Below are 26,377 nucleotides of genomic sequence, written 5' to 3'. Positions count from 1 at the left end.
TAAAGCTCACACAATTTGGAACTACCAGATATATAGATTCTGAGACATGATTTAACTCTATAATCAGATCTCACCTAGTAGCATATTAAAATGTCTACACAAAAGACATAAAAAAACTGTACCCTAAAGCCCACTGATGAGATGGTACAGAAGAAGGAAGTTTAAATTAAGTTTTCTATAGGGAATATTCTAGCCAGTAACATGTTTCAGACCTATCTATCTATAACTTTTTAGGTAGGTAACTGAGATTAAGAAATAGATTTTAGTTGAAATATGAAGATAATTTTTCAACTGCACATCTTTTGGAAAAACCAAATATAGCAGCTAATTTTCAGCACAGCAGCAGAAAACAAAAGCAGAATCATAGACTATCGGGGTTGGAAGGGACCTCAGGAGGTCATCTAGTCCAACCCTGTGCTCAAAGCAGCACCAATCCCCAGACAGATTTTTGCCCCAGATCCCTAAATGGCCCCCTCAAGGACTGAACTCACAACCCCTGGGTTTAGCAGGCCAATGCTCAAGCCACTGAGCTATCCCTCCCCCCTAAAGTGGTGTGTGTGTGTTCATATTAATAAAGCACTTTGAAATAACACAATTTCAAAGCTCATTATAGGAAAAACTGATCTAGTGGACTGACCAGATAGCTAGTAGTCAGGAAACCTGAGTTCTGATTCAAAAACTCTCCCACTAAGGGAAAGAGTTACTCGTTATGTGACTCTCTCTCCTCTAGAGAGGAATTATGTGACTTTCGACAAATCATTTAACCGCTCGGTTTCACCATCTTTAGACCAGAGATAATTTCCAACTTTGTACAGAGCTTTGAGATTTATGGATAAGTGTGAAGTATTTAACCTGCATAGGAGTTGCACACAAAAAAACCTCACAAACCAATTGTCATTGCACAGAACCAAAATCAGGACCAGCCTCCCATAACTGAACTTCTGTTTCTCAAGAGCAAGGAATAACTGACAATTTCTTAAAGGAAAGGAGTTAGAGTTCAGTTTCTAGTAAAGACAATTTAACCTTCCTGAGCAAACATATTCCTATAACTGAAAAGCACTTGAATTTAAACTTGTGGAATATTTAACACAAAAGCTATGGAGAACGAAATTGGAGAGGGAATGTGGAATGGATGAATGTTCAAACTTACCTGGCAACATGAGAAAAAGCATCCACAAGAACAGATTCAAACTCCCTTGTGAATTCAGGACCCTTCCTTTTACTGTTCTGGATGACATCGTTCGCCAAATATAGAAATGTAAGCTTCCTACTTGATTTTGCTGGGAAAGAAGAGAAGACAACTTAACTTGCATTCTTTATTTCTCATTTCATGTTTTATTCTGAGGCTACTTGTTATACATTCAAAAAGTGGTCACAGTTTCTCAGCTTAAAATATGGTTGAGTTTCCTGCATCTCAATTTTACCAAAGTAGCGAAAGCAGATAGCTGCTTTTGAATCAACCAGTCTTTGCTTTAGCTAGAATTTGGTTTGTAATTAATTTATAAAACAAAAAGGGAAATAATCTTAATATTACTGTGTATCTTTCATCTGATGAACTCATAGTGCTGCATAACATTAAACCTTACCACAAGTGCAGGTTAAAATGAAAAGAACTGTTGCAACTTAATGCCAAATTAGTGTGACAATAGACTTATTTTTCATTAATCAAATATATTGAAATAGTATTATTTTAGCCTTATACTTAAGCTGTTTAATTACTGAACATCCCTGGATGGAAGAGCTTGAACCTAGGACCTTTTACTTATCAAAATCAATTTTTCTAATCCATGCTACATGGAAATAGCTATTAGCAATGTGTTTCTTCTCAATCCCACAAAAGCTAGCTATTTCCATTCATCACAATTAGTCAATGCCAACAGACCCTACATTCTGAAGAGCAGAATCTGCAGGAGACAAACTCTCTAGTATAATATAGTTTTGCATATATTCAACATGACAATTGAGAATTTACATACACAAGAGTCAGGAAATTCAGCTATGGTTCCCACAGCAAGCCTAACTCAGCTCTTTCAAATACATAGTCTTTTCTATTACCATATATGGTGACACCTAATACCTTATATAAGTGCAGGACTAACAAAATCTTGCCAAGTAAAGGGCATGCAGCTAAACTATCAATTTCTGCAGATTCTAAGCTTTCATGTTTAAAAACTTCCAAATGTGACTCCATACAGCTCCATCTACCTCAATTGGCAAAAAAAACCCTACCATATCTGCAACAAGCAGCAAAAATGAAATTAACAAAATGCTGGTCAGTTTCACACCTATTCATAAGAACGGCCATACTGGGTCAGCCCAAAGGTCCATCCAGCCCAGTAACCTGTCTACCAACAGCGGCCAATGCCAGGTGCCCCAGAGGAAGAGAACTTAACAGGTAATGATCAAGTGATCTCTCTCCTGCCATCCATCTCCACCCTCTGACAAACAGAGGCTAGGGACACCATTCCTTACCCATCCTGGCTAATAGCCATGAATGGACTTAACCTCCATGAATGTATCCAGTTCTCTTTTAAACCCTGTTATAGTCCTAGCCTTCACAACCTCCTCAGGCAAGGAGTTCCACAGGTTGACTGTGCGCTGTGTGAAGAACTTCCTTTTATTTGTTTTAAACCTGCTGCCCATTAATTTCATTTGGTGGCCCCTAGTTCTTAGATTATGGGAACAAGTAAGTAACTTTTCCTTATTCACTTTCTCCACACCACTCATGATTTTAATATACCTCTATCATATCCCCCCTTAGTCTCCTCTTTTCCAAGATGAAAAGTCCTAGTCTCTTTAATCTCACCTCATCTGGGACCCATTGCAAACTCCTAATCATTTTAGTTGCCCCTTTCTGAACTTTCTCTAATGCCAGGATATCTTTTTTGAGATGAGGAGACCCCATCTGTACACAGTATTCAGGATGTGGGCATACCTTATATAAGGGCAATAATATATTCTCAGTCTTATTCTCTATCCCTTTTTTAATGATTCCTAACATCCCGTTTGCTTTTTTGACTACCGCTGCACACTGCATGGACATCATCAGAGAACTATCCACAATGACTCCAAGATCTTTTTCCTGATTAGTTGTAGCTAAATTAGCCCCCCCATCTTATTGTATGTATAGTTGGGGTTATTTTTTCCAATGTGCATTACTTTACATTTATCCACATTAAATTTCATTTGCCATTTTGTTGCCCAATCATTTAGTTTTGTGAGATCTTTTTCAAGTTCTTCAAAGTCTGCTTTGGTCTTAACTATTTTGAGCAGTTTAGTATTCACAGGGTTGTGAACTGCAAGAGTGAAACTGAGTCTTGTTAACTTCACTTTGATTCTCTTTGAGGAAATTATAAGCATATGGGATTTGTCTACACAGCATTTTGGAACAGGCAAAAGCAAAGCTCCCAGATTGGACTGAAACTGGCTAGCAGGGTTTGTGCTAGCTCTCCAAAAATTGCTATATAGAAAGCACTTTGAAGTTACATCTGGCGCTGGAGCTCTGAGTCTGAAGCCTAGGGAGTAGAACAGGCTTCAGAACCTGAGCTCCAACCCCAGATGCAACTTCAAAGTGCTGTCTATACAGCAATTTTTGGAGCATTTGCACAAGTCCCACCAGCACAAGTCTGTGGATCCAGACAGGGAGGCTCATTGCAAAATGCAGTGTAGACATTGGAAAGGTAGACACTGGACGAATTCCCAGGAAAAGAAAGCCCCAAAAAATGTCTGTGTAAGGCCACCACACATTTCTACCATATAGCAATCCCCAAAGAATAGGTATATTGGAAAAATACTATGAGTTCAAGACAAAACAGCTGATAGACTACTTTGACAATGTTATTTCTGATTTTAAAGAAAATGTATTCATAAGTATTATGATCTGGGTATCTGATTCTGCAAAATGCTGAGGACTTCAACAGATTAAGAGAGCCATCTACATCAATTTTTTTTTCCAGCAAATAAGCCAGTTATTTCTTAACAACATTTCTGGGCTCTACACATCAAGGAACCAGTATTAATAGTAATCTGTGTGTAGATAGAGACAGACACACACTTTTTTATATATATATATATATATATATATATATATATATATATATATATATATATATATATATATATATATATATACATACATACACACACATACACACACACACTCACTCTCTAATATAGTATACTCCAGAAACATATTTTACAATTATTAAACAAATCAATTCCCCCCCCCAGTCATTTATCAGTAATTCCTTTTCCATTTGGCATTCCATTCAAGTTTAATTGAAATGCCTTTTGCAAGTACCAATGAGATATTTGAGTGAATAAAAGGATTTAAGAGCACAAACAAACAGTCACAAGCTCTCTAAAACCTAGAAAAAACTATTCCTACCCAACGCAATACACTGAAGGCAATGGGGTTCCACAGGTATCATTTTAAGACAACAGGACTACACAGGTGTAACTGAGCCTGATGCTCAAAATGGAAACACAGTAAATCCTGCCTTAGAGACAACCTCTGAAGACAGACTACCTGTCACGAGCAACTACTTGCCGAGGTCATGAGTGACCACTTTTGCTAACTCCCATGAGTGGTCGCTCTTGGCAGGTTTTACTGTAGCACAGCTGACTCTCAGGGCTTGTCCGCATAAAGTTTTTGCACAAAGCTAAGCAAGTCAGTGCAGCCCTCTAGTATGGATGCAGTTACACTGGTTTTAAAGCGTTCACATCAACGATATATATACAAACTGTTAAAATCTAGGTATACTTCATCCCACCTCAGCACGTGCGGGGGGGGGGGGGTGGAGTATATGACTTCTTGAGGTCCCTTACAGCCGCACACGCCTGAGTCTACATGCAAGCGACATCCATACTAGGGGCTTGCCCCAATTTAGTAAACGAGGTTCTCTAAAGCCCCTTTTCAGGCGGGAAGCGCACGGGAAAGGAAAGAGGGAGCCAGGAGGAATGAGACACGAGCGCCCAGCCAAGGGGCAGCCCGCAGGGAGGAGGGGAAACTCCAGCCCCGCCACCTGCGAGCGCGATGGGGCGGGAGGAGCCGAGCGGCTCCGGAGCAGGACAGAGCCCGGGCGTGCAGGACGCTAGGTACCGACCCAGGCTGGCCTGGGCCAGTGTCTGGGGCTCCGGCGCGGTGCCCCGTGGGGACGCCCCAGCCTCCCGCCCGGACCCCGGTACCTTTGCGGAGCTCCCGGTGCCACACGGAGACGATGGGCCCTGCGTGCTTGCGGTGGTGGATGAGCCACAGCGACAGGGTCTGGACGCTCTGCTGGGAGTTGCTCAGCTCCGAGAGCTTCTTCTCCAGGGCCGACTCCGAGAAGGAGGACATGGCGCCGCCCGGCCCGGCCCGGCCCCGGGGCCTGCTCAGCCCGGGGGAGGGGGAGGGGGCGCGGCGGGGCCTCACCAGCGACAAACCGCCACCGCTGCCACAAGATGGCCACCCGACCTCTCACCCCGCCTCGGCGGGTCAAAGGGCCACATGCTACGGGTCGCCAGCGGGGAAGAGAGACCACCCGTGTGTCCAGTTATAGCTCACACATCACACCGGGCCGGAGGCAGGCGCGGGCGCGGGAAAGCGGCGCATGCGCAGTGACTCCAGCTGAGACTTTTCTAACCTTTACCCGGCGCCAGCCGAGGACGCATGCGCTGTATGCCTAACTGAGCCCTATTTCAAAACTCCGGCACGGGCCAGCTCCGCATGCGCAGTGCGCTCACCTGAGACTTTTCTTGCTTCTCCTTCCTGCCTAGACAAGCTGGGGAGTTTTTTCACTTTACTCCTGAGTTGGATGGTCGGGGGTTGTTCACGTTACTTCCGGCATGTGCCGCCCACCCCCTATGGTGTGAGTGTGACTGGAACAGGTAGGAGATGGGGGTCTTGGAGGGTCCTCTGCGGCTCTGACGCCAAGCTGGGGCTCCTGCTCCCCAGCTCCGTGCCAGGGGAAGGGATTCACGGGGGGGGGCAGGGGCTCCTGGGGCCCCCAGCTCCGTGCACAGGGATTCACGGGGGGGGGCAGGGGCTCCTGGGGCCCCCCAGCTCTGTGCAGGGGGTAGGGATTCATGTGGGGATAGGGGCTCCTGCCCCCCCCAGATCTGTGCAGGGGGTAGGGATTCACGGGGGGATAGGGGCTCCTGCCCCCCCAATCTGTGCAGGGGCTAGGGATTCATGGGGGGATAGGGGCTCCTGCCCCCCCAGATCTGTGCAGGGGGTAGGGATTCACGGGGGGCTAGGGGCTCCTGGGGCCCCCCAGCTCCATGCAGGGGGCAGGGATTCACTTGGGGGGGCAGGGGCTCCCCCAAGCAGGACAGTCCTGGGGCTCTTGAATTGCTGGGCTGGGCAGAGGCTTCAGGGCTGCTGTAAGTGCCACAGGGGTCGGGGGAGAGCAGAGAGGGTGGGGGGAGTCTTCCATGTTTATTACCCTGCTCAGCATCCTGGAGCTGCCTGGTTGGGTGCCCCCCACCCACCCCTACAAGCTTACAGACAGATGGTGTAAGCAGAGAGATTTAGCCCGAGGCTGTAGTTACCAGGTCGGGTACTTGAGTAGAGACAGCCTGAGGCATGGCCTTCACCTTCTGGGCCATGCACCTGTGAATGTAATGAGTTCCTCAGGAGCATCTGTCAGTGCCACTGAGTGATCCCACCCACTCGGGCTTTTTGGAGGGGTTGGGGTTAGAGGTTTACCTGTCAAGTTCTCATTAGGGAGACAAGGTGGGTGCAGTAATATATTGCACCAACTTCTGTTGGTGAAAAAGACAAGCTGTTAAGCTTACACAGAGCTCTTCTTCTGGTCTGGGGAAGGTACACAGGGCGTCACAGTAAAATACAAGGTGGAACAGATTGTTTCGCATAAGTAGTCAGCACATATTTTAAGGGCTTCTTCAAGGTGAAGTGGCTGGTTGACATAGGGAGTTTGACAGAAGCTGGAGAGGGGTTAGTGGGTTATAAAATGATGTAATAAGCCATAAATCCCATATTTTTATTCAGCCTATTATTTTAAGAGTCTAACAAAGTTACAAATTTAAGCTCCCAAGCTCATCTTTAGAAGGTGTTGCACAGGTTTTCTTTGGGAATGAGGAGTAAGAGATCATATACAGAGCGATCGCTTTACAAAGAGCATTCACCCCTGGGTGATGCGGTGGTGTTATCTTTTACCATTTTCCAGTGTGACTTCATTTGAATGCATAGTGATTGTCTGTTTTCCCCCACATACAGTAGTTGTTGTTGGGGCATTTAGTGCACTGGATGAGGTACACCACATGTTGTGACAGGCATGTGTAGGTCGTGAAAGGGGGGTCATGAGGGGTATTGATCAGTGGAGATATGTCTACAGGTTTTGTATCAGTTGTTCTGGCAAGGTCTGGTTCTGCTTTGAGATGCTGGGTCTTGATCTATGGGGAGCTTGCTTCTGATGATGAGCTTGGAGAAGTTGGGGGTTGTTTGAAGGCTAGAAGAGACATGGTCCCCAAGACGTATGGGTTGTAACTGTTTGATGATGCCCTGTATGGGTTCCAGCATGGAACAGCCTACATACTAATGCTCAGACACCAGAGTACACTAATCAATCAGCAGAGTCCTTCCACTACCCTATCATGTGCATATCCAGTATATCAACCTACCTTTGTTCTGCACTTTAGCTCAGCAGACTCAAGCTGGGGCCTACAAGCATATGCACTGCCATAGCCCTACTATGCTAGAATATGGCTTTGTTTTAAGAGTTTGCCTTCATGGCCCCTGACAAAAGACCAGATTTTTAAAGATACTTAAGCAGCTGCAGATAAATACCTAATAGGATTTTAAGAAGTGCCTAGGTCCCTTTGATGCTTTTGAAAATCCCAGTAGGCTGCTGTCTGCATCTGGAAGTATCTGGTACCTTTAAAAATCTGTCCTCACAATTACAATCTTATTTGGTTACACTCATGCTTAAAGTGTTTTTGAAAACCAAAGTTAAACACTGCTGTAGATCTGGTTGAGATGGAGCCAAACACTGGAGAAACAGGGCTCAACCCATCCTGCCAGAAACTAAAGAGAAATGTTGAACAAAACAAACATTCACTGTACTTCAGCTAAGAAACTGCCCTCGTCTCCTGGGTCTATAGCTGCTGCGTTATACCTGCTGTGTTAAATAAATCATTAGTGATGATTGGTTTTCCTTCGAGTCAGACCTGACTAACATAGAGTAGACCATTTTCACGCAAACACATTAAGTTATAGATTTCTATAGGTAAAAGTATATACTCCCCTCCCATCCACCCTTAATTCTAATAATAATAAATAACAACGCCAAGATCTTATATAATGCTTTTCATCCATAGGTCTCAAAGCACTTCTAGGGTGGAAGCCTAAAGGGCTCCTGTATAATAATCGGAATGCTTATTATACCACTTAGAGAGAAATGAATGGAATTACCTTTTGCTTTGCAATAGATACTGTCACACTTTTCTGAGCACAGTAGGTCTGGCTAATCAGTAAGGAACAGATTGCAATTGTTTTAATGCTGTTTTCATTGAAGCAAGTATTGCTTTTCTTTCCTTCCTGCAGGATGATAACTACAGTCACGTAAGAAGAGGATTGCTGGACAATGGCTGTTTTTGATACCCCACAAGAAGCGTTCGGGATCTTGCGCCCAGTTTGTGTACAGCTAACAAAGGTGCAGACTACTGAGAATGTGGAATGCTTGCAGGCTCAGCTGCAGACAGTCAGTGACTCTGCCCTGCAGGAACTGCAGGAGTATGTCCTTTTCCCATTGAGGTTCACCCTGAAGACCCCAGGACCCAAACGAGAGAGACTTGTCCAGAGTGTGGTGCAGTGCATCACGTCCATTCTTTCAACAACGTGTGTGAAGAAGCAGGACCTCCTTCAGGAGCTTTTTTCTGAGCTCTGCCTGTGTCTATCTTCTCCATCTGGTTTGCAGCCACCAGCCCCGCTATCAGAGGAATTAAAACTGACTGTAATCCAAGCACTCCAGGTCCTGATGCATTCAGCTTATGGGGACATTATCCTTACTTTGTATCAACCTTCTACCCTTCCTCACTTAGGATTTGCTGTATCTTTGCTTTTGGCCTTAGCAGAACAAGAAAAAGCAAAGCAAATTAAGCTGGCTGCCTTAAAGTGTTTACAGGTCCTAATTCTGCAGTGTGACTGCCAGGAGCATCATAGACTCCTAGACACAGTTGAAACAAGACAATGTGGGAATTTGTTTGCTTCTTTTCTACCTGGGATCTCTACTGCCCTGTCCCGGGTTATTACTGGAGACATCAAACAAGGTCATATGGTCACTGTTTCTGCCATCAGGCTCTTTTATCAAACTGTCTGCTTGGTGATGGCAGATGAACAACTAGCCACAATCACACAGGATGAAGAGAAGCCTTCAGTGGAACAAAGCAGAGTATCTGAGCTGGTGGTCCATAGAGGACCGGACTGGGTAAAAAGCACTGCAGACAAATTGTCTCTCCTTATCCACAAGATAGTTGAATTTGCTTCTCTTCACCCTCACTGGAAGGTCAGGATGGAATTGGTGGAGCTGGTCCATCACCTTATGTTGAAGTGCAGTCAGTCACTGGTAGAATCAGTTGGTCACCTGTTAAAAGCCTTGGTTGGGCTTGTTAATGATGAAAGCAATGAGGTCCAAAGCAAGTGTCATGAGATTCTCAGGAGCATTGCGGAGCTGAGAACAGTAGCTGAGAACAGGGCTCTTGCTGATATTCTGTCAGAGAATCTGCATTCCCTGGCCACAGCCCTTCCACGTCTGATGAATTCCCAGGATGATCAAGGCAAGTTCTCTACCTTGAGCTTATTACTCGGCTCCCTGAAGTTGCTGGGCCCCAAGGTGAACATTGTGCTCAACTCTGCTGCCCACCTCCAGCGTCTCTCCAAAGCTCTGATGCAAGTTCTGGAGCTGGATGTGGCTGATGTGAAGATTGTTGAAGAAAGACGTTGGGGCCCTGAAGACTCTCTAGGTGAGCCCTCGGGTTCCTTGCAGCATGGCAAAGGTCAGAAGAAATACTTCCGGTTCTTCTTTGATGAGCGGATTTTCTTGCTCATTCAGCAGGTTTGCCGAGTACTTGGCTACTACGGAAACCTCTACTTGCTAGTGGATCATTTCATGGGGCTATACAACGAATCTGTGGTGTATCGGAAGCAGGCTGCCATGGTCCTCAATGAGTTGATCACAGGAGCTGCTGGACTGGGGGTTGATGTTCTTCACGAAAGGGAAACTGCAGTGAGCACGGAAGACCTTAAAGGGACCATAACATCCATCCTCGAAGAATATACTGACCAGGCAAACTGGTATCTGACCACCAGCATTGACACTGAGGGAACCAGCGATGAGTTAACTGTGAAACATTCAGGAGTATGTGCTATCCCAAGAGGTGCACACAGCAGTTCTTTGATTTCATCCTCCTCCCCTTCTTCAGACCCAAGCCCAACCATCCGCTCCATGAACAGCAATATCTGGCAGATCTGCATCCAGCTGGAGGGGGTTGGCTGCTTTGCGTATGTGCTGGGGAAAGAGTTCCGCTTGCTTCTAGCATCAGTCCTCTACCCTGTGCTTGAAAAGGCCGGGGACAGTAGTCTGCTCATTAGTCAGACGGCGACTGGAACCATGGTGGATGTCTGCCATGCCTGTGGCTATGACTCTGTGCAAAATCTGATAAATGGTAACTCGGACTATCTGGTGAATGGGATTTCCCTAAACCTGCGTCGGGTGGCACATCAGCCTCACGCCTCGCAGGTCCTGGAGGCCATGCTCAGGCATTCGGATGCCAGCTTGCTCCCACTGGTGGAGGATGTGATCCGAGATGTCCTGTCTGCCCTTGATCAGTTTTATGACGACCGAGCTTCCTCTTTCCTTGGGGTCCTGTCCACATTAGTGGCAGCTTTAGGTATCTAAATAACCTGCCTTTTGAATAATTTTGTCTTACTGTCACTTAAAGAATTTCCCTCTTTAACCCCTTGAGCGCTGATGGAATGTTCCCATAATTCCAGAAAGCACATCCATTACCATACGTTGAGCGTTGGGCTGGTGAGCCAGTGGTGCTGGAACTGTGCTCGGCCCAAAGACATTCCAGACAGATTCAGCACAGAGCTGCAGGATCATGTCCCACATGCCAGCGGGTTTAGTATCGCTGAGAGTAGCTGACCCAGGGAGGGATAGCCGGGGGAAATAAAGTTACCCAGGAGCCAGGCATGAAGTCCAGTCACCAGTGGCAAGTAGGAAGCCTTTCCTGGCAAGTTTGAGGGAGGGGAAGAACAGGAGGACTAAACCATCAGATTCTGCAATTTGTTTTTGTTTAAATAAAACAAACTTTTCCTGCTCTTGCTGCAAAGAAAATGGGAGCTGTGGAGGCCCACAGCGAAACCGTGTCTGGGGCCTTCCATTGTGGCAGTCACAGGAGGGTCTAGAATCTCAGACCTGGATAACAAGAATATCCAGAGTTACAACACGTAATGCCAGAAAACCAATATTGGGGAGAGAGGCACCTCCCATGTCACGTTTAGGCCAGTCTCTAATTATGGGGGATCATTGAGACCTTTCTAGGGTGGCGTGAGGGGGGGCAGTTTACCCCCGGGGTTCTTGCCCCTTCCGCTGAAGCAGAGAGACAGGACTAAGCTAGATAGACCTCGGAACTGCCAGATTGGTTCAGACCATGTGTACCATCTTTTTGCTTTCTTGCCTGGTCAAAGAAGTGTATTTTCAAATGACTCCTCTGAGTTTCAGTATTTAATCCTCCATTTGGAGAGGCCTGTGTGGTGCTGGAGAATAGTCTGAAGGCCAGTTTTAGAACAGATTTGAGGGTATGTTTCCGTTACACGCTTCCTGCCAAACTTCTCTCGCTGTACTACACCTCTCGTCTTTCAGTTCACATCTGCACTATGGATTTCAACCAAACAGGAGCCCTCCCCACAACCCAGCTGGAGCAGAGGGGGCCACACCATTCTCGACACCCATTGCAGCGAGCATGGAACAGACGGTCCCAAGCTCACTGTCTGTGATGGGGGTTGAAAAAGGGTTGGCCCTCTCTACATAAGCCACAAAACTGTTTTCAGCCCCACTTGAGGGTTTGGAAGGACCCAACTGTTGCCATCAAGAGGACATTTTCCTCGTGTAGATGGACTCTTTGGGGTTGCAGCAGCAGAACCTGACACTTTTTGGAAGAGGAGGGATAGAGGGTCAGATTTACTTCTTGCATTAACATTCTGTTGAAGCTAATGGGGATTGCCCTCTATTATGCCAGGGCTGGATTTGAGCCAGTTCCTCTCTGTAGTCCGGTTGTCTGATTGCAAGGACCTAGTTCCAAGACTCACCTCTTTCAGGTAGCTTTTGCGTTTCTGCCTCACGCTTTGTAGACGGTCTCTGTCTGTTCACAACGTCCAGGCTGCTGTGGTACATAGCTGACATGGGTTCTCAGTGACATTTCGTGCCTCTCTTCTGCAGTGCAGTGGTTCGTGGTGGGGAAGGGGAAGGAGCACCCACAAGAGCAGAATCTAGAGCAGCAGAGCAGCACTTCATCCCAGAAGCAGGGGGAAGGGTCTGTAATTACCCCCATGGTGCAAGAAGTGGAACAGTTCTTCCTGGACTACATCAAACAGAGGCAGATTGCAGAGGGCAACCTTCCAGCCACGGAGGAGGAGGAAGAGGGTCAGTAATGATTGTGAGCTTGGTAAAGCCACTGATCTCTGGGGGCTCAAAGCCAGGCTGGGACTCGGAATCATGAGTTCTGTGGGCTCAGCTCCATTTTGAATGTAATTAAATCCACAGAGGAGGCTGCTGGGACCATACAGTGCATTGTCTGGTGATCTGTGCTCACTGAGGCCCAGGGAAAACCTGCCACGTAGTTGTAGATCGAATGTTGATCTAGTAGCAGATAACCAGGGGCCGGATTCCAGTGGTCACAGCCACAAGCCAGTCGTGCCATAGTCGGCAAGTCTGGCCCCAGCTAATCCTAACTGGAGCAAGTGCTTTGGTAGCAGGACACATGGCACATGGTATTCAGCATCCAAAATAGCAAAATCCTGGAAAATTGCTGCTTTTTCCTCCCACCCTTACTGGAATTCTGTGCTGTCTCTTCCCTGGCTCAGGACTCCAGCACTTCTTTAAGCACTGACTCCAGCCAAGGCCCTTTAGAAACTTTCCAGGAGGGAACGTTTGCCTCCTCATTACTCTACCATGCTGGAATTCTGACCTTTAAATACCCAGGTCCTTCATTTTTAATCAAAACCAATTGGAAATAAAGGGGTCTGTGGGGAAGGACAGACTGCAAATGTCAGTCCGATAAAGGAAACTAAATCTTCCTTTCTCCTATAACAAACACACTGCTCCTGCTGCTGGATTTCACAAACAGGCATTTAGCCCCAGAGAGCACAGACTTTGCCATCACAAATGCCCCAGGTCTCCTTTGGGACGCTGGATAAGAGCCTTGCAGTGGGGGTGAGGCACGTGCCTATGGCTCCTAGTTCATTCCCACAGCTGTGAACTGTGCCCTGTCTTCCAGAGGTGCAGGCCCCCCCTCCTGAGCCCGAGATGAACGACAGCGGTGCGGCGGGAGAGACTCCATTGCCAGCCCATGCCCAGATAGCAAAGGATGTGATGGAGAGATGTATCCATTTACTGTCTGACAAGAGTCTGCGGGTGCGGCTGAAGGTTAGCAGAGCACATGCACTACACCATACCGATGGAGCACCACAGGGCCCAGCCTTGCAGAGGCTCAGACTGTTACCTTGTGCTGGGGGGCGGGGAGGGTCACAGGACGTGCCAGACATGCCTCTAGGATGAGGCCAGTGCCACCTGGACGTCTCACCGCTGCCGGGGCAGAGGCTCCAAGTGCTGGCAAGCCTTAGCCTAGATAAAAAGAGAGGGAAAGAGGAAGCTGCCTTGCACCAAGGAGACTGATTCAGCCTCGCCAACAGCTTAGTGTCAGGCATCAGAACCTGATAGCTTGTCCTGCCACAGGTAGAGCCCACCCATTCCTGCCCCCGTGGCTTTCCTCCCCAGGTCAGGGAGAGGCAGAGGTGGATCCCATTGCTTTAGACTTCCATCCTCTGCTCTCCGGAGAGGCAGGGGGGACTGTAGCAGCCGGTCAGAGCTGTGCCTTCTCCTTGTGCAGGTCCTGGACGTGCTGGAGTTCTGCGTGATTGTGCTGCATCTTCATGAAAACCATCTGCTTCCCATGGCTCATCGCGCCTGGCCGGCTCTCGTCACCCGGCTGATTAACGACGACCCGCTGGCGGTGCTCAGAGCCTTCAAGGTACGACGATGAATCCTGGCCAACGGCCTTCAAGCTGGAGCACAGAGAGCAAGCCACAGAGCTGGCGCCCTGCCACATGCAGGGCTTGGGGGATGTAGAAACGCTCACTGTACAGAGTGAATTTTAAACACACGGTGCAGAGCAAAGGTGCTTCCCTGCCCAGTGTATCTGCAGGTACACTCTTTTAGTGCCCTTTGCCCATGAACGAGCTACTGACGCCCTCCCCATGGGGAAGAGTTTATTAATGATTATTTATTGGGTGCAGTGTGTTTGGCTGTGCAGGAATGGAAAGGAAGATCCATCCTTTTACAGCCTAAGGGGCTGACTGTCAGAGGCACGGTATACCCTCATGTGAGCTGTGGGTTCTGGCACCCCTGGGGGATCACCCCCGGAGACAAGAGGGTAATTCAACAGGCCCTATTCCTGGAGGGGAGGGGTTTCCTTGTGGCTGAGGCATTTGGGAGGTGGTTTTGCAATTGCACTTAACCTTTTTATTAACCTGAGCGTTTGCGTTAAAAACTGTTCCCACCCTCATCAGTCCTGCAGCGCATTCTGCCATGTTCCAGCAGCACCCTGCTCCCAGGAAGCCAGGCAATAAAACATCCATTTATGAGGATATCCGCAAGGTCACCAGCTCCCCACGCTGACTTACCTTTCTTTTCCACCCAGGCTGAGGAGGAGTATAAAGTGTTTGCAGTGACAAATGTTAAAATGCCTCCAAAAAACCAACAGAGCCAGCACCCTAGAATTTCAGAGCTGCCCCATGATAAACTCCCCGAGAGTGCCTGGGGTAAAGGCAGAGACCAATCACCGCACAGAACAGATTTCCTTTTCAGATATTCAAGGGAGGATTATAAGCAGCAGGGAGGGCTTTTAAAAAAAAAAAATGAAAAATCCTTTGAAAGTGTCCGTTTAAATTACAGAAGAAGATAGAAAATGCTGCAGTGTGGCATAACTGGACCATGCCCAATGCAGGACCCCAGTTCTACAAGCTGAGCCCAGGCCGAGGACCCCAGCACGGATACTTTTCCACCCCATTTTCTAGGGATGAGTTAGCATAAGTTACGTCATCTTCCTGTTCGTAACCCACAAACTAGCCCGTTCTCTGCCTGTGTGCAGTTGCCTTAGCTCCCCTTTGCTTGCTGGCAATGCGGGCTGTTTTCGTGATGATGGCAGTTTGGCATCTTTTATCTGATCTCCGAGGTCCTTGCAGTTTTGAATGAAGCCTCACAACCCACTTTGTGTGCTAAGGCAGTGATCACCCAGCTGCAGATGAGGAAACTGAGCGATGGAGAAGGTTACATGACTTGCCCAAAGTATCAGGGACTCCAGGGGTGGGACCCAGCTCTCCCAGCCCCACATTTGAAGCACGAATCCCTCCTTTCTCCTCGCTCGGTTCTACGCTGGGAATACAGCCAGCAGGTTGCTGTAACAACAGGCCGCGGTCCAGGGTTGAACTCCCCTTTCCCCTGCTCGCTGAGGGTGTTGCTGAGTTGTGCGTTCCCACTCTACCCCTGCGCACCACTGAGCTCCCCTCCCAGTAACCATGGGCTCAGTGGGGTTTCTTTGCTAGGTGCTCTGTACCCTGGCTGAGAAGTGTGGCGATTTCCTGAAGCGACGATTCTCCAAAGACGTCCTGCCCAAGCTGGCCGGTTCCCTTGTCGCCCAGGCTCCAGTCAGTGCCAGAGCCGGACCCGTGTACAGCCATACTCTTGCCTTCAAGTTACAGCTGGCCGTGCTGCAGGGGCTGGGTTTGCTGTGTGAAAAGCTGGACTTGGGTGAGTACCAGGGGAGGACGAGGTCGGCTGTCTGAGATCTGTGCCCAGCCTTGCCCTCTCGTCTCTGATCTTTGTCCCTCTGCTCAGCAGGCCTCATCCATCACTCTTCACAGCAGCTATGAAAGCCTATGCTCTGTCCCTGTCACATGGGATTTATTTTCTGCCCCTTCTCCAGCTCCACCTATTCCAGTCGTGTCTCAGCATTCACCTCTCCCCATCAGAGCCCAACATGGAGGGGCTGGTGCCCTCGACTCCCTGTGAGACAAAGGGGTGAGGAGGGCTCCTAGGACCCGGCTCAGGATCTGACTGCTGGCCCTTCTCCCCCCCCGTGCCAGCCTGTCTGTCTCTGACCTGGCGAGAAGGTGTCACAAGGGGATTAGAACCCCAGAGCCCTGGCAGCCATGCTGCTCTCTGAACGAACCAAAATGAAGAGTGGGAATCCAGACATCCTTCCCAAACTCAACGGGCCGGTCTCCTTTTGGGACGACTGCATGGAGAACCCTTCTATTCTGGCAGATTTCTGGAGCATGCTGCAGTACACTGGGCGTCCCCTGGCCTTGTGGGGGAGGAGAGGCGAGTTTGCAGGGCTGAGAGCTCCTTTGCTGTCTTGATGCCCTTGATGTTCTCCTCGCTATACAGCAGGGGATGGGTAGGAAGAGCTCTGGCTTAGACTGCGAGAGGTGCAGAAGCCCCGAATCCCATTAGCCGGTGTCAGTTATCTCCTGCCATTCCTTTCTGTCCCATTTCTGCAGGCGAGAGTGACCTGAATAAAGTAGCGGATGCCTGTCTGATTTACCTCAGTGCCAAACAACCTGTGAAACTGCAAGAGGCCGCCCGGAGGTAACGCTCCACACACACAGGGTGTATTCTGAATGAGGGGAGGGAGTTAGGTGTCCCCTTCTCTTCTCCCCCTGCCCAGCGTATTCACACTGAAGGCTGCAGAGGAGGGTGTCCATGAGAGGTACCTGCTACCACTGGTGAAATACGAGTCACCACCCAAAGGGGGAAGCTGAAGAGCCAGCCCATCTGCAGTGAGGAGTTTCTTTTCTAAGTTTCCCCCCACTTGCAGGGAGGAGAATGTGCCTCATTTGCTTTACCCCAGCCCTGCACAGGGCTGTTCGCACGCTGGGGGTCTGGATTTAGACATTGGAATGTGCTTGTGGCGTTGCTGCTTGTTTACCTGACTTCTCTTACTGGAGGGCTGCACTTTTCCTTGCTTTTGTCAGCCAAGCTGATTGCACACGCCAGGGGCTCCTTGCATCCGTCCATTCCCCCACAAGCTCCCTCCCCATCTTCGGGGGCTCCTGTCCCCCAGTGCCCCTGTGAGCTGTCTAGTGGCTCAGATGCACATATACCAACATCTACAAAATGTTCACAGATGTTATACTTCAGGATAGACCAGATCCTGCCCTCCGGTGAGTCACAAGCTTGTTGCTGCAGTGAAAAATCACTGCTGCTCTATTGTGCCACCTGGAGAGCAGACAAAAGATCTCAGTCAATGAGATCTGCCCAGCTACAGAATACACAGGGTGAATAAGAACAGGGGTTCATTTTTCTGCCAGAGGAAAGGGCCAGAGGCTTCTCCCCAGCAGGGTTAGCCTGGGTCTCACACAACAGGCAGAAAGCAGCTGGCATTGTGAGAGCGTAGGGTGGAATATTCCTAAAAGGGAAAAAACTCGCAGGCACCTTTCCCCTGAGCACAGGGCTCCTGGAGAGCAGGCAGAACGTGAAAAGCTTTCGTGCAGTTGGCCAGCATCTCTGCCAGAGAGGAAAGCTGGGCAGATTTAAGCTCTCACAGGAACTGCAGCCTTCCCCTCTATCTGTACTGGGGGGCTGGGGGGGGGTATTTTTTACCTTGGCGGCTGTCGTCCTTTTCAGCAGGCTCCAGTCCCTGTCTCCAATTGTGGGCCAAATCCCCTGAGCTAGCGGGAGCCGCTTTCCTCTCTGTACGCGGCGCTGGGGCGGAGAGCTTAGCTCCAGGTTTGAGCAGCACGTTCGGCGCTTTAAACCCTTGAATCGTTCCACTGTGGAATAAAACAGGGGTATGTTGAATTAGGGACCGAAGCTGAGATCAGGTCATTGGAGCCTGCTGTACGGCCTGCACAGAGGAGGCTGGAATTAAGGGCACGTCTCGCCTTTAACTCCAGCAGTGCCTGACTTGGCCTTTGTTCCCCTCGTACTGAAGATAAAGGTACCCAGGAGCGGCACTGTCCGGCCTGGCCTGCCCCCCCCCCCAAGGGGCTCCATCAGTCCGTACACCTTTATTGGACAAGGCCAGGCCCGCAGCGGACGGCCAGCTCCCTGAGCGCACACCTAGCGCTGGAGGTTAGCGTCATGCCCGGGCATGTGAAGATTTGATCTGTGAACATCTCAGCCCTTGAAGGTTTCATGAGTCTCGTTCAATGCACAAACCTTGGCAGGCTTTTTATAAGGAAATGTAGTTCAGTCGGGTGTAGCACTGCCTCCCCTGCTTGGGGACGCGGCGTTCACAGCTACCTCCACCACTAGCAGTAGAAACCTGTTTTCAAAGGGGCATAACCTGGGTAACTCAAAACCGGTTTCCCCCAGAACAACGGGAGGCACTGTTCCCTCGGCAGAAAGGCTCAGCCAGACTTCAGCTTCCTGTCCCCAGACGTTTCAGCACTAGAGCCCTTTTAAAATTACAAATAGAGATATATATTTGTAAGTAACGAGGAAAGTATTGTCCTTTATTCCCGAGTGCTTGAAAATAGCCCCAGCAGCCGTCCAGCTCAGCCTTTCACAGCAGATCCCTTCACGTTTAGGCAGGGAGCAAGTCTGAAAATTACCAGCTGATTGGATCAAAAATTCAAAATGTTACAGTGCCGTTGAAAAGCAGGGTTATAACTAGATCGCCCAGGCAGCCGTAACCCTGGCGTGCTGACTAGAACCAGCTGGGGCAGTGGCACGTTACAGCTCCAAGTATAACTACTGATTGGGTTACTGGATTCTTACTTGTGATTTATGACCTGCCAAGACCAAGGGTCAGATTTATAGTATCACAGGGTTACGAGGGACTGCAGGAGTCCTGGTGCCATCAGGTGCAATGCCGCTGACGTCCTGCATGCCAGCTGGGAGTGCTTCCACCCACCCAAGAGAAGAGCGCAGGAGTCGGTGGGGTGGGAGAGGGAAGGGTTAAGTGGAGCCATGGCCAAGCTGCTGCAGCGGCACAAAGCAAGTGCAGGACTATCCATCAGGAACATCACCCTGCCATAGGGAGGCTGTTTGATCCTATGGTGGGAGCTGGTAGTGAACTAGTGGGATAAAGTGAGTTTGGTGACTGTGTTTTCGCACAGTGCCCAGCAGGCAGAAATAGCATCTGGAAAAAAGTGAGTCGCAGCACGGCTGAAGGGGGGATACGGGCCAGCCAACAGTATGACACGGCGGCTGTCAGCTGGTGACTGCCCAGGCAGGGGTTATTGTCCCTGTAATACCCATGGGGACAGAGGAGGGGAAGGCTGGGGGAAGCTGCATGGCTCTGGATCCACCTTGGCCTGCTCCCACTGTGGGTAAAGTGGCAGGAGAGCCCTGGAAGGCCTCCTTTCCCTGTTCCTTCTTCGGTAGGGCCCTTGCGGCTGGGCGGGGCTCTTTTTAATTGGACATTCAACAGAGGCAAGCAAGGAGCCACAGAGGAGTCCTCCGCTTTGCCAGCCTCGATCACAGTGGCCCTGGTGCTTGGCAGGGCTACGCTCAGCACATGGGGAAAGGCAAAGCAGCAGAATAGCCTAGCTCTGCTCTGCACCAACACGATACATTGTTCAGTGCCACTGGAGCAAGCAGAAGCTATTTTTGGTCCTTTTCGCTCCCCAAGTTGATTACTGAGCAGTAAAGCCCCTCCCTCGCCTGGGTTTGATGGCTGTAGTTTATTGGACACATATTGACAGCTGTCAGTCGCAGGCTGGGCTGAAGTGCAGTAAAACAGCCACCTGCGCCAAGCACAATTCAATAAAATCACATTTAAGTTTACAAAAAATCCAACCCCCTGGATTAACCTCAGGATTCTTTGCCATGGAAACAGAGGCTGTTTCTAAGCAACCTAAGAGTAAATTTTAAAATGTAAAAGTCAAGTTGTTATTTAAGCTGCACAGCACTCCAGGTTATCCGGAGATAATCACTGGCCTTGGGCCATTATGGGCACACAGGGAGCTGAGTGCCTCCAGTCCTCTGGGAACCAGATAACGGTCTTGAGAGTTGCTCTCTCTGGAGCTGCTGATTGGGAAGTGGGGAGGTGAGAGGCACGTCTTTGTTGTGAACATAAGAGGTAAGACGTGTGTGCGCGGGGGGCGGAAAAGCTGACACTGGCTGGGTAATATTCCAGACAGCGGCTTCTGTGCTAGTCCCTGTTACCCGCTGTATTACTGCTCCGTCCTGTCAGCACAGGCCGTGTGTAACGGGGCTGCTTGGATACAGCTTCAGCCCATCGGTAAGCTAAGGGCAAGGCCCAATGGACCCGGCAGTGCACCCCAGGGATTGGTGGGCTCTAGTCACTGATGGGCCTGGCTAGGGCCGCCCGTAGAGAGGGGAGACTGCTCAAGCGTCTGCCCTAGCAAGCCTGCTGCATCCTTACAATCTAACTCTTGGCTGTGTGATTTGTCCAGAAGGCTAGGGCCAGATTCTGCCCTTGCCCTAGTGTAAAGCAGGAGCAATTTAGTTTAAGCCAGTGGGGTTGCACCAATCTAAAGCTGGGGTGACTGAGATCAGCACCAGGTGGCCAGTATCTGGCTGTCCCCAATGCGTTTTCCCAGAGCACCATGCACTGGTGCCGACACAGTTGGTCCCAGACCATCTGCAGTTTGGAAGTCAAGGTCACGTTGCATTCTGGAAGTACCACGCTGAGGTGAGGGAGCGGTGTTGGGTGTTCAGTGTAGGTAATAGTGATGTTATATCTTTTGGAGTCCCCGATGGGTTATAAGTTAGTGATGCAGATCGATTCTTTGGCTGTTTGTAGGGCAACGGGGGGTTATGCAGCAACAAGAGGATTACTTTGAAGTCTTCCTAGCATCTCCAGCTTATTCCTACACTTGTTCTAGGTACTCAGGAAACCCCTACCCCTTCAGAGCACAGGAGGTGTCAGAAAATGGAGCTTTTCCCAAGCACTTCTGTCTAATTGCATAGGAAGTGCGCTGACTTCAGGCATAAAAGCCCAAGCAGGGGACCTTTCTGATAGACGTGGGGCTCATGTTTGTGTGAATCACTTAGCAGAGGATCTTTGGTTTGCATTTCAGATGAGAGGAACAGTGACTACTGCTTCACAATGAAATCGAAACCTACTTACCTCTCTCTGTGCTCTCTCACAATTTCATTCTCCATTCCAATGATCACAGATACTGCTCTCCTCCCACACAACCCAGCTCCTTTCTGCACCTTCCCACGGCGAGGTGGAAACGATGAATTTGGGCATGCCAGTCTTTTCCTTGGCTATAGCGTAAATACACGATGCTCCCCCGCAAAACAGCTATGTTAAATCCAGCTCAGGCTAGGAAGGTTTTACGCTGTGTTTATTTTTTATTTAATATTTATCTAGGGCAGGGAGGGGCAAACTTTGGCCCAAGGGCCACATTGGGGTTGCAAAACTGTATGGAGGGTTGGGTAGGGAAGGCTGTGCCTCCCCAAACAGCCTGGCCCCCACCCCCCTATCCGACCCCTCCCACTTGCCACTCCCTGACCCATCCAATCCCCCCTGCTCCTTGTCCCCTGACTGCCCCCTTGTGGGACCCCCCCTGCCCTTAACTGCCCCCCCAGGACCCCACCCCCTATCCAGCCTCCCTGCTCCCAGTACCCTGACCCCCTATCCACACCCCCAACCCTGAAAGGTCCCCCGGGATTCTCATGTCTATCCACCCCCCCACCCTTTTCCTATCCCCTAACCCCTCTCCACCCCTCCATCCCCTGACAGGCCCCACGGGACTCCCACACTTATCCAACCCCTCCCTCCAGAACCTCCACCCCATCCAACGCCCCCGCTCTCTGCCCCCTGGGATCCCCCACCCCTTATCCAATCCTCCAGCCCGCTTACCATGCCTCTCAGAGCAGCATGTCTGGCAGCCGCGCTGCCCTGGCCGGAGCCAGACACACTGCCGTGCCACGCAGAGCGCTGCAAGGGAGGGGGAGCAGCAGGGGAGGGGCCGGGGGCTAGCCTCCCCGGTCGGGAGATCAAGGGCTGGGCAGGACAGGCCCACGGACCGTAGTTTGCCCACCTCTGATCTAGTGTGTGCACAGGGTGCTTCACAGAAAGCAAAGACGAGAGTCCCTAAAGAGCTTATGATCAAAGGCCCTGATCCTGCAGTCAGATCCTCACGGGAGGAGGGGGCCATGTCTGCAGCTCTCATTACAGGATCAGAGCCTAAGGGCTGAGGGCCAGATTTTTAAGGTATTGGAGGGGCCTAAGGAAGCATGTAGTCACCTAGTGTGATTTTCAGAAGTGTCTAACTCCCTTTGGTTTCAATGGGAATTGGGCACAGAGGCACTTTGGAAAATCCCCATTAGGTGTCTCTCTGCATCTTTAGGCACTAAAACCTTGGCCTTAATCCTGCCAGATGCTGGGCACCCTCAGCTGCCATGGACTCTCCTAGGAATAGATCATCCTCAGCCCCTCGCAGGAGGGGGGCCTTGGACAATGATGCCTACGTGGCATGTCAATTCCTGTTTCCTTTAGCCTAGCCTTTGGCCCAGGTATGGAGATTAGTGCCAATTAAACCCACTCTGCCTCCCAGGCATCAAAATCCTGACACAAACCAAGTCAAACCCAAGGTGTTTGACAGCAGGAGAATTAACAGAAGAAATAAATAAATACAAGGACTCATGCAAATTAACCCTTAGCCTCTTCATGCCCCAGTAGCTCCTGCTCTCCACCAAGATCACGCTCAGCATCTCCTTCCCATGTCAGAGGCTCTGACATTGAACCCACAAGAAATTCTCCTGCAAGGTTCCCACACCAAACTTAACTCCCCCGCCTCCCCTTTCATATTAAAAATCAAGATGGAAGCCAGGCACACAGCAGCAAGAGCCATACAAAAAATTGCCACTTTTCTATAAAATGAAGTTTGTTACCTTTTCTGCCCCATGAAATGTGGGAGGTAGCTGGAAAAATTCAGAGGCAGCCAGCAAGGTCTCTGCCTTGGGGGAGAATGTTTGTAGCAAATACTGTTCAGCGCCTAGAACCGAGCCCAGCCCAGCAGTCAGACCTGGCCTCTAGGGCAGACTCTGCAGCTCTCCCTTCCCAAGCAGCCATCTTGTTACCTTGCTCCTAAGCACCTGTGCAAGGGGAGGGGGCAGCTGAACTGGGGTTAACCCCTTGCTCTCCAGGGACCAGGTAATACCTTTGCACCTTATCTCACATTTATTTGTTGGTAGAGACCAGGTCCGGGACGTACCAAACACATAAGCCATGTCCAGGATTCTAAACTAAACTCAGCACGTTTCTGCCCCATCTGGGTGGGCTTATTTCTAAAGTCTCTCTCCAGGAGCAGCAAGAAATTAGCACATTTCCTCTTGGGAACTCAAAGTGCTGTTTGGCTTAATCCACGGTGCCCTCTGTGTTACCATGTGCTACTTGTATCAGTTCAGCAACCTCCCTCCACTGGTGCCAGCTTACACCGGGGCTGGGATTGGCCTTCCCACGGGGGCAGGTGCTCAGCTGGTGTAAATGGCCATCACTCCATTGACTTCAATTGAACTGCAATAATTCACGCCAGCCGAGTTAGCACCTCCCCTTGTAATGCTGGGAGCTCTCCGGCCCCGAGACCCATTAATCACCGACCGCTTGTTCGTTAATATTGTTTTGCTGAGAATAGTGACTAGGTTTCCCACCACTTGCCAATAAACATGAAACTGTTGAACTCTGTTTCTGTTGGGCTTAGCAGCCATCTTATGGCCCTGCTTATTGCTGACCCCTCCTCTGACGCTGCTTTCCTTTCTTCCCACATCCCCCCTGAAGCGTTTTCCTCCATTTGATGTGTGTGGACCCTGACGCCACCTGGCTCTTTCTGAACAAGATCTGCTGCCCCCTCCCGTATGAGCCCCCCCATCCCAGCCTCCAGCCGGTGAAGCTAGGCGGGATGGGGAGGCAACGGACCGAATTCACCGACAACGTGCTGGGCCTGCTGGGTGAGCTGCAGCGACAGGAGACAGCAGCGTTTCAAGCCGGGCCCCAAGAGGCACCTGAGCCGCAACCCCCCTCGCTGACCGAGGCACTGGGCTAGCAGCGGCGGGAAGCAAGAAACGGCTGGTGTAAATGCAATGCTGTCTAGGAACGTCCTCAGACTGAATCGCGGCGGAGGAAGATGAGAGCTGCTCCTGGACTGAGACCTGGCTCCCTGAGGGCAGAGTTTACAAAGGCATTTGAGGGCGAGTTAGGTGTAGCACATGGCCGGGCCTGCACTCCCCTGCTCACGTGGGGCTGAAGGGGCACGTGCATCTCAGGCTCTTTTGTGGCTAAAAAAGGAGATTGTCAAGACGCTCCCGTCCCTATTATCAAAACGCTGGGCTGCTGCCTGGGGTCCCTGGCAGAACGCCCCTGCCAGTGCTGCCCCAGGCCAAGAATGCAGCTGCATCACCCCCCTGCTTCCAACTGCTTCCCTCCCCCCACCGTACACTCACATCCCCTTCTTCACTGATTATAAATGATGGCCTGAAAACGTGAATTGAAATTTCTTCCCCTCGCTGACCACAACTTCTCCAATATGGCAGAAACTCTCTTCGGGGTTAGAACTCTGTCTCTAGCAGTGCTTCGTATTAAAGAAACAATGTAAACAAAAATCATGTTTCAAAGGAAATCCCTCCCTTGCACTTCCGATAAGAGCGGAGATGATCAAACCAGCAGGGATTTAGCAACATTGGGGTAGTTCATATTCTGCAGTTCACTCACTTTGGGCAATAAAATGAGACTGGCAGGTTTTACTTCCCAGATCTCTTCCTAGATTTTTCAGGGCAGAAGGGACCATTCTGATCCTGTTGTCCTGTGGTTTTCAACCTGTGGGCTGCAGAACCCTGGGGGCCACAGACTAGGTCTAAGATTTCCAGAGGGCTCCACATCTCCAGTCAAAATTGTTTATGAGTCCACAAATGTAAAAAGGTTGAAAACCACTGATCTAATCTGACCTGCATCGCAGGCCAGAGAACATCACCCAGTAATTTCTGCATCAAGCCCATAACTTGTGGTTGAGCTAGAGCAGATGTGTTAGAAAAATAGCCAGTCTCGACTTAAAGACGGCAAGTGTTTAAGGATCCCCCACGGCCCTAGGTGAGTTGTTCTGATGGTTAATCACCCTGCCCTTTAAAACACTGCGGGATATTTCTAGTCTCAATTTGTCTAGCGTCAGCTTCCAGCCTTGAATGTTGTTAGGCCTTTTTTTGCTAAATAGCCATCGCCTAGTAGCAGTCTCTTCTCCAAGTAGGCTACGTGTAGACTGATCAAGTCACTATTTAGCCTTCCCTTGGATAAACTAAAGTGAGCATCTTAAGGCGCTCACCATAAGGCCTGTTTTCAGACCTCAAATCATTCTTGTAATTCTTTTGTGCATCCTGTTAAATATTTCAGCACCCTAAGCCTATGGGTCCTGGGTAGGCTCTTTGTAGTTCAAGTATAGCATAGTGGTGCTCACTATTTTATGGCACCTGGAAGTGCTGTTTGTGCACCGAGGGTTGTACTATTTCTGCACTGCATCACCAAGTGTTGTTTTGTTTGCTTGCATGGGTATTGCCTGTAGGCAGCAGCTAGACTGCAGAAATGATTCTTATTCCGAAAGACTCAGACCTTTCAAAGAAAAAAATTGAACATTACTGATGATACAAACTGCATCACAGCTGACACTGAGCACTCAGAAACAGCACGCGGCTTCCCTGCAAGCACTGAACTACATCCCACATTCTGTTACCGTGAGAGGAGAAGATGGAGGAGAGAAGTAAGATTCAGAGAAGCAAAAACAGATGATGTTTAAGCAGGGAAAGAAACATGGCTAAGGCCTTGTTACGTTTCCCCTTGGGCCTACACTACTGCACTAGCCCAGTGGTGCAGTGTTTAGGTTCACAGCATTGCAGGCAGACGTTAAAATCAGAGGAAAGACCCTATTGCATTAATGAAAACTGAACCAGACCTTTTGGGTTCATGTTGGGTTTTGTTCACTATTTTTTCTTAAACCTAAATTTGGCAGCTAGAGTAGTGAGTGGCAATTAACCCAGTGATATGGCTGAATATCACTCGCAGCCAGGTTTTAACCTCATTTTTTTGCTGATCTTGCTTGGGGTCTGGCTTCAAACACCAAACTACACCCAGCATTAGCTGGTTTTTCTGCACCATTAATTTGTTAGGAAATAAAATATTTGTGCCT

At 49.5% G+C, this 26,377-nt stretch overlaps 2 protein-coding genes across 7 annotated transcripts in view; one reads left to right on the top strand and one right to left on the bottom strand.

Annotated features, from left to right (window-relative positions):
- The window catches only part of RPRD1B (regulation of nuclear pre-mRNA domain containing 1B), a 47,201-nt gene extending 41,703 nt beyond the window's left edge, over positions 1–5,498 (bottom strand). Inside the window, exons 1-2 of one of the 2 annotated variants that reach the window (XM_044984611.1) lie at positions 5,188–5,498; positions 1,151–1,280 (exon numbers count right to left, since the gene is read on the bottom strand). In XM_044984611.1, the coding sequence (XP_044840546.1) occupies positions 1,151–1,280; positions 5,188–5,338 (281 nt within the window). In that variant the 5' untranslated portion in view covers positions 5,339–5,498. The remainder of the gene's footprint in view (positions 1–1,150; positions 1,281–5,187) is intronic. The other variant, XM_044984612.1, reaches the window with a different exon arrangement.
- Positions 5,499–5,602: 104 nt separating this feature from the next.
- On the top strand, positions 5,603–24,806 carry TTI1 (TELO2 interacting protein 1). 5 transcript variants are annotated; one of them, XR_006573084.1, is made up of 9 exons: positions 5,603–5,868; positions 8,546–10,890; positions 12,444–12,647; positions 13,501–13,649; positions 14,113–14,253; positions 15,827–16,031; positions 16,784–16,871; positions 20,192–20,310; positions 23,986–24,115. XR_006573084.1 is itself a non-coding variant. In XM_044984608.1 (8 exons), the coding sequence occupies exons 2-8, from the start codon at positions 8,586–8,588 to the stop codon at positions 24,248–24,250; spliced, it is 3,357 nt and encodes a 1,118-aa protein (XP_044840543.1). In that variant the 5' UTR covers positions 5,603–5,868; positions 8,546–8,585; the 3' UTR covers positions 24,251–24,806. The 5 variants fall into 5 exon arrangements, 3 of the variants coding, with proteins under 3 accessions (XP_044840543.1, XP_044840545.1, XP_044840544.1); XR_006573085.1 differs by lacking the exon at positions 23,986–24,115 and adding an exon at positions 21,275–21,645; XM_044984608.1 differs by lacking the exon at positions 20,192–20,310 and having other exon boundaries at positions 23,986–24,806.
- The last annotated feature ends 1,571 nt before the right edge of the window (positions 24,807–26,377 follow it).

The sequence above is a fragment of the Mauremys mutica genome, chromosome 13 (genome assembly GCF_020497125.1).
Source record: "Mauremys mutica isolate MM-2020 ecotype Southern chromosome 13, ASM2049712v1, whole genome shotgun sequence".
NCBI classification, from domain to species: Eukaryota; Metazoa; Chordata; order Testudines; family Geoemydidae; genus Mauremys; species Mauremys mutica.
This window is presented reverse-complemented; position numbering and strand designations above follow the sequence as displayed.

Bases quoted from the DNA above. Each gene is read 5' to 3' on its own strand.
- TTI1 (XM_044984608.1), top strand. From the start codon at position 8,586: ATGGCTGTTTTTGATACCCCACAAGAAGCGTTCGGGATCTTGCGCCCA. The intron at 12,648-13,500 runs GTCAGTAATGAT...CCTGTCTTCCAG, and splicing joins CACGGAGGAGGAGGAAGAGG to AGGTGCAGGCCCCCCCTCCT. The intron at 14,254-15,826 runs GTACGACGATGA...TTTCTTTGCTAG, and splicing joins CGGTGCTCAGAGCCTTCAAG to GTGCTCTGTACCCTGGCTGA.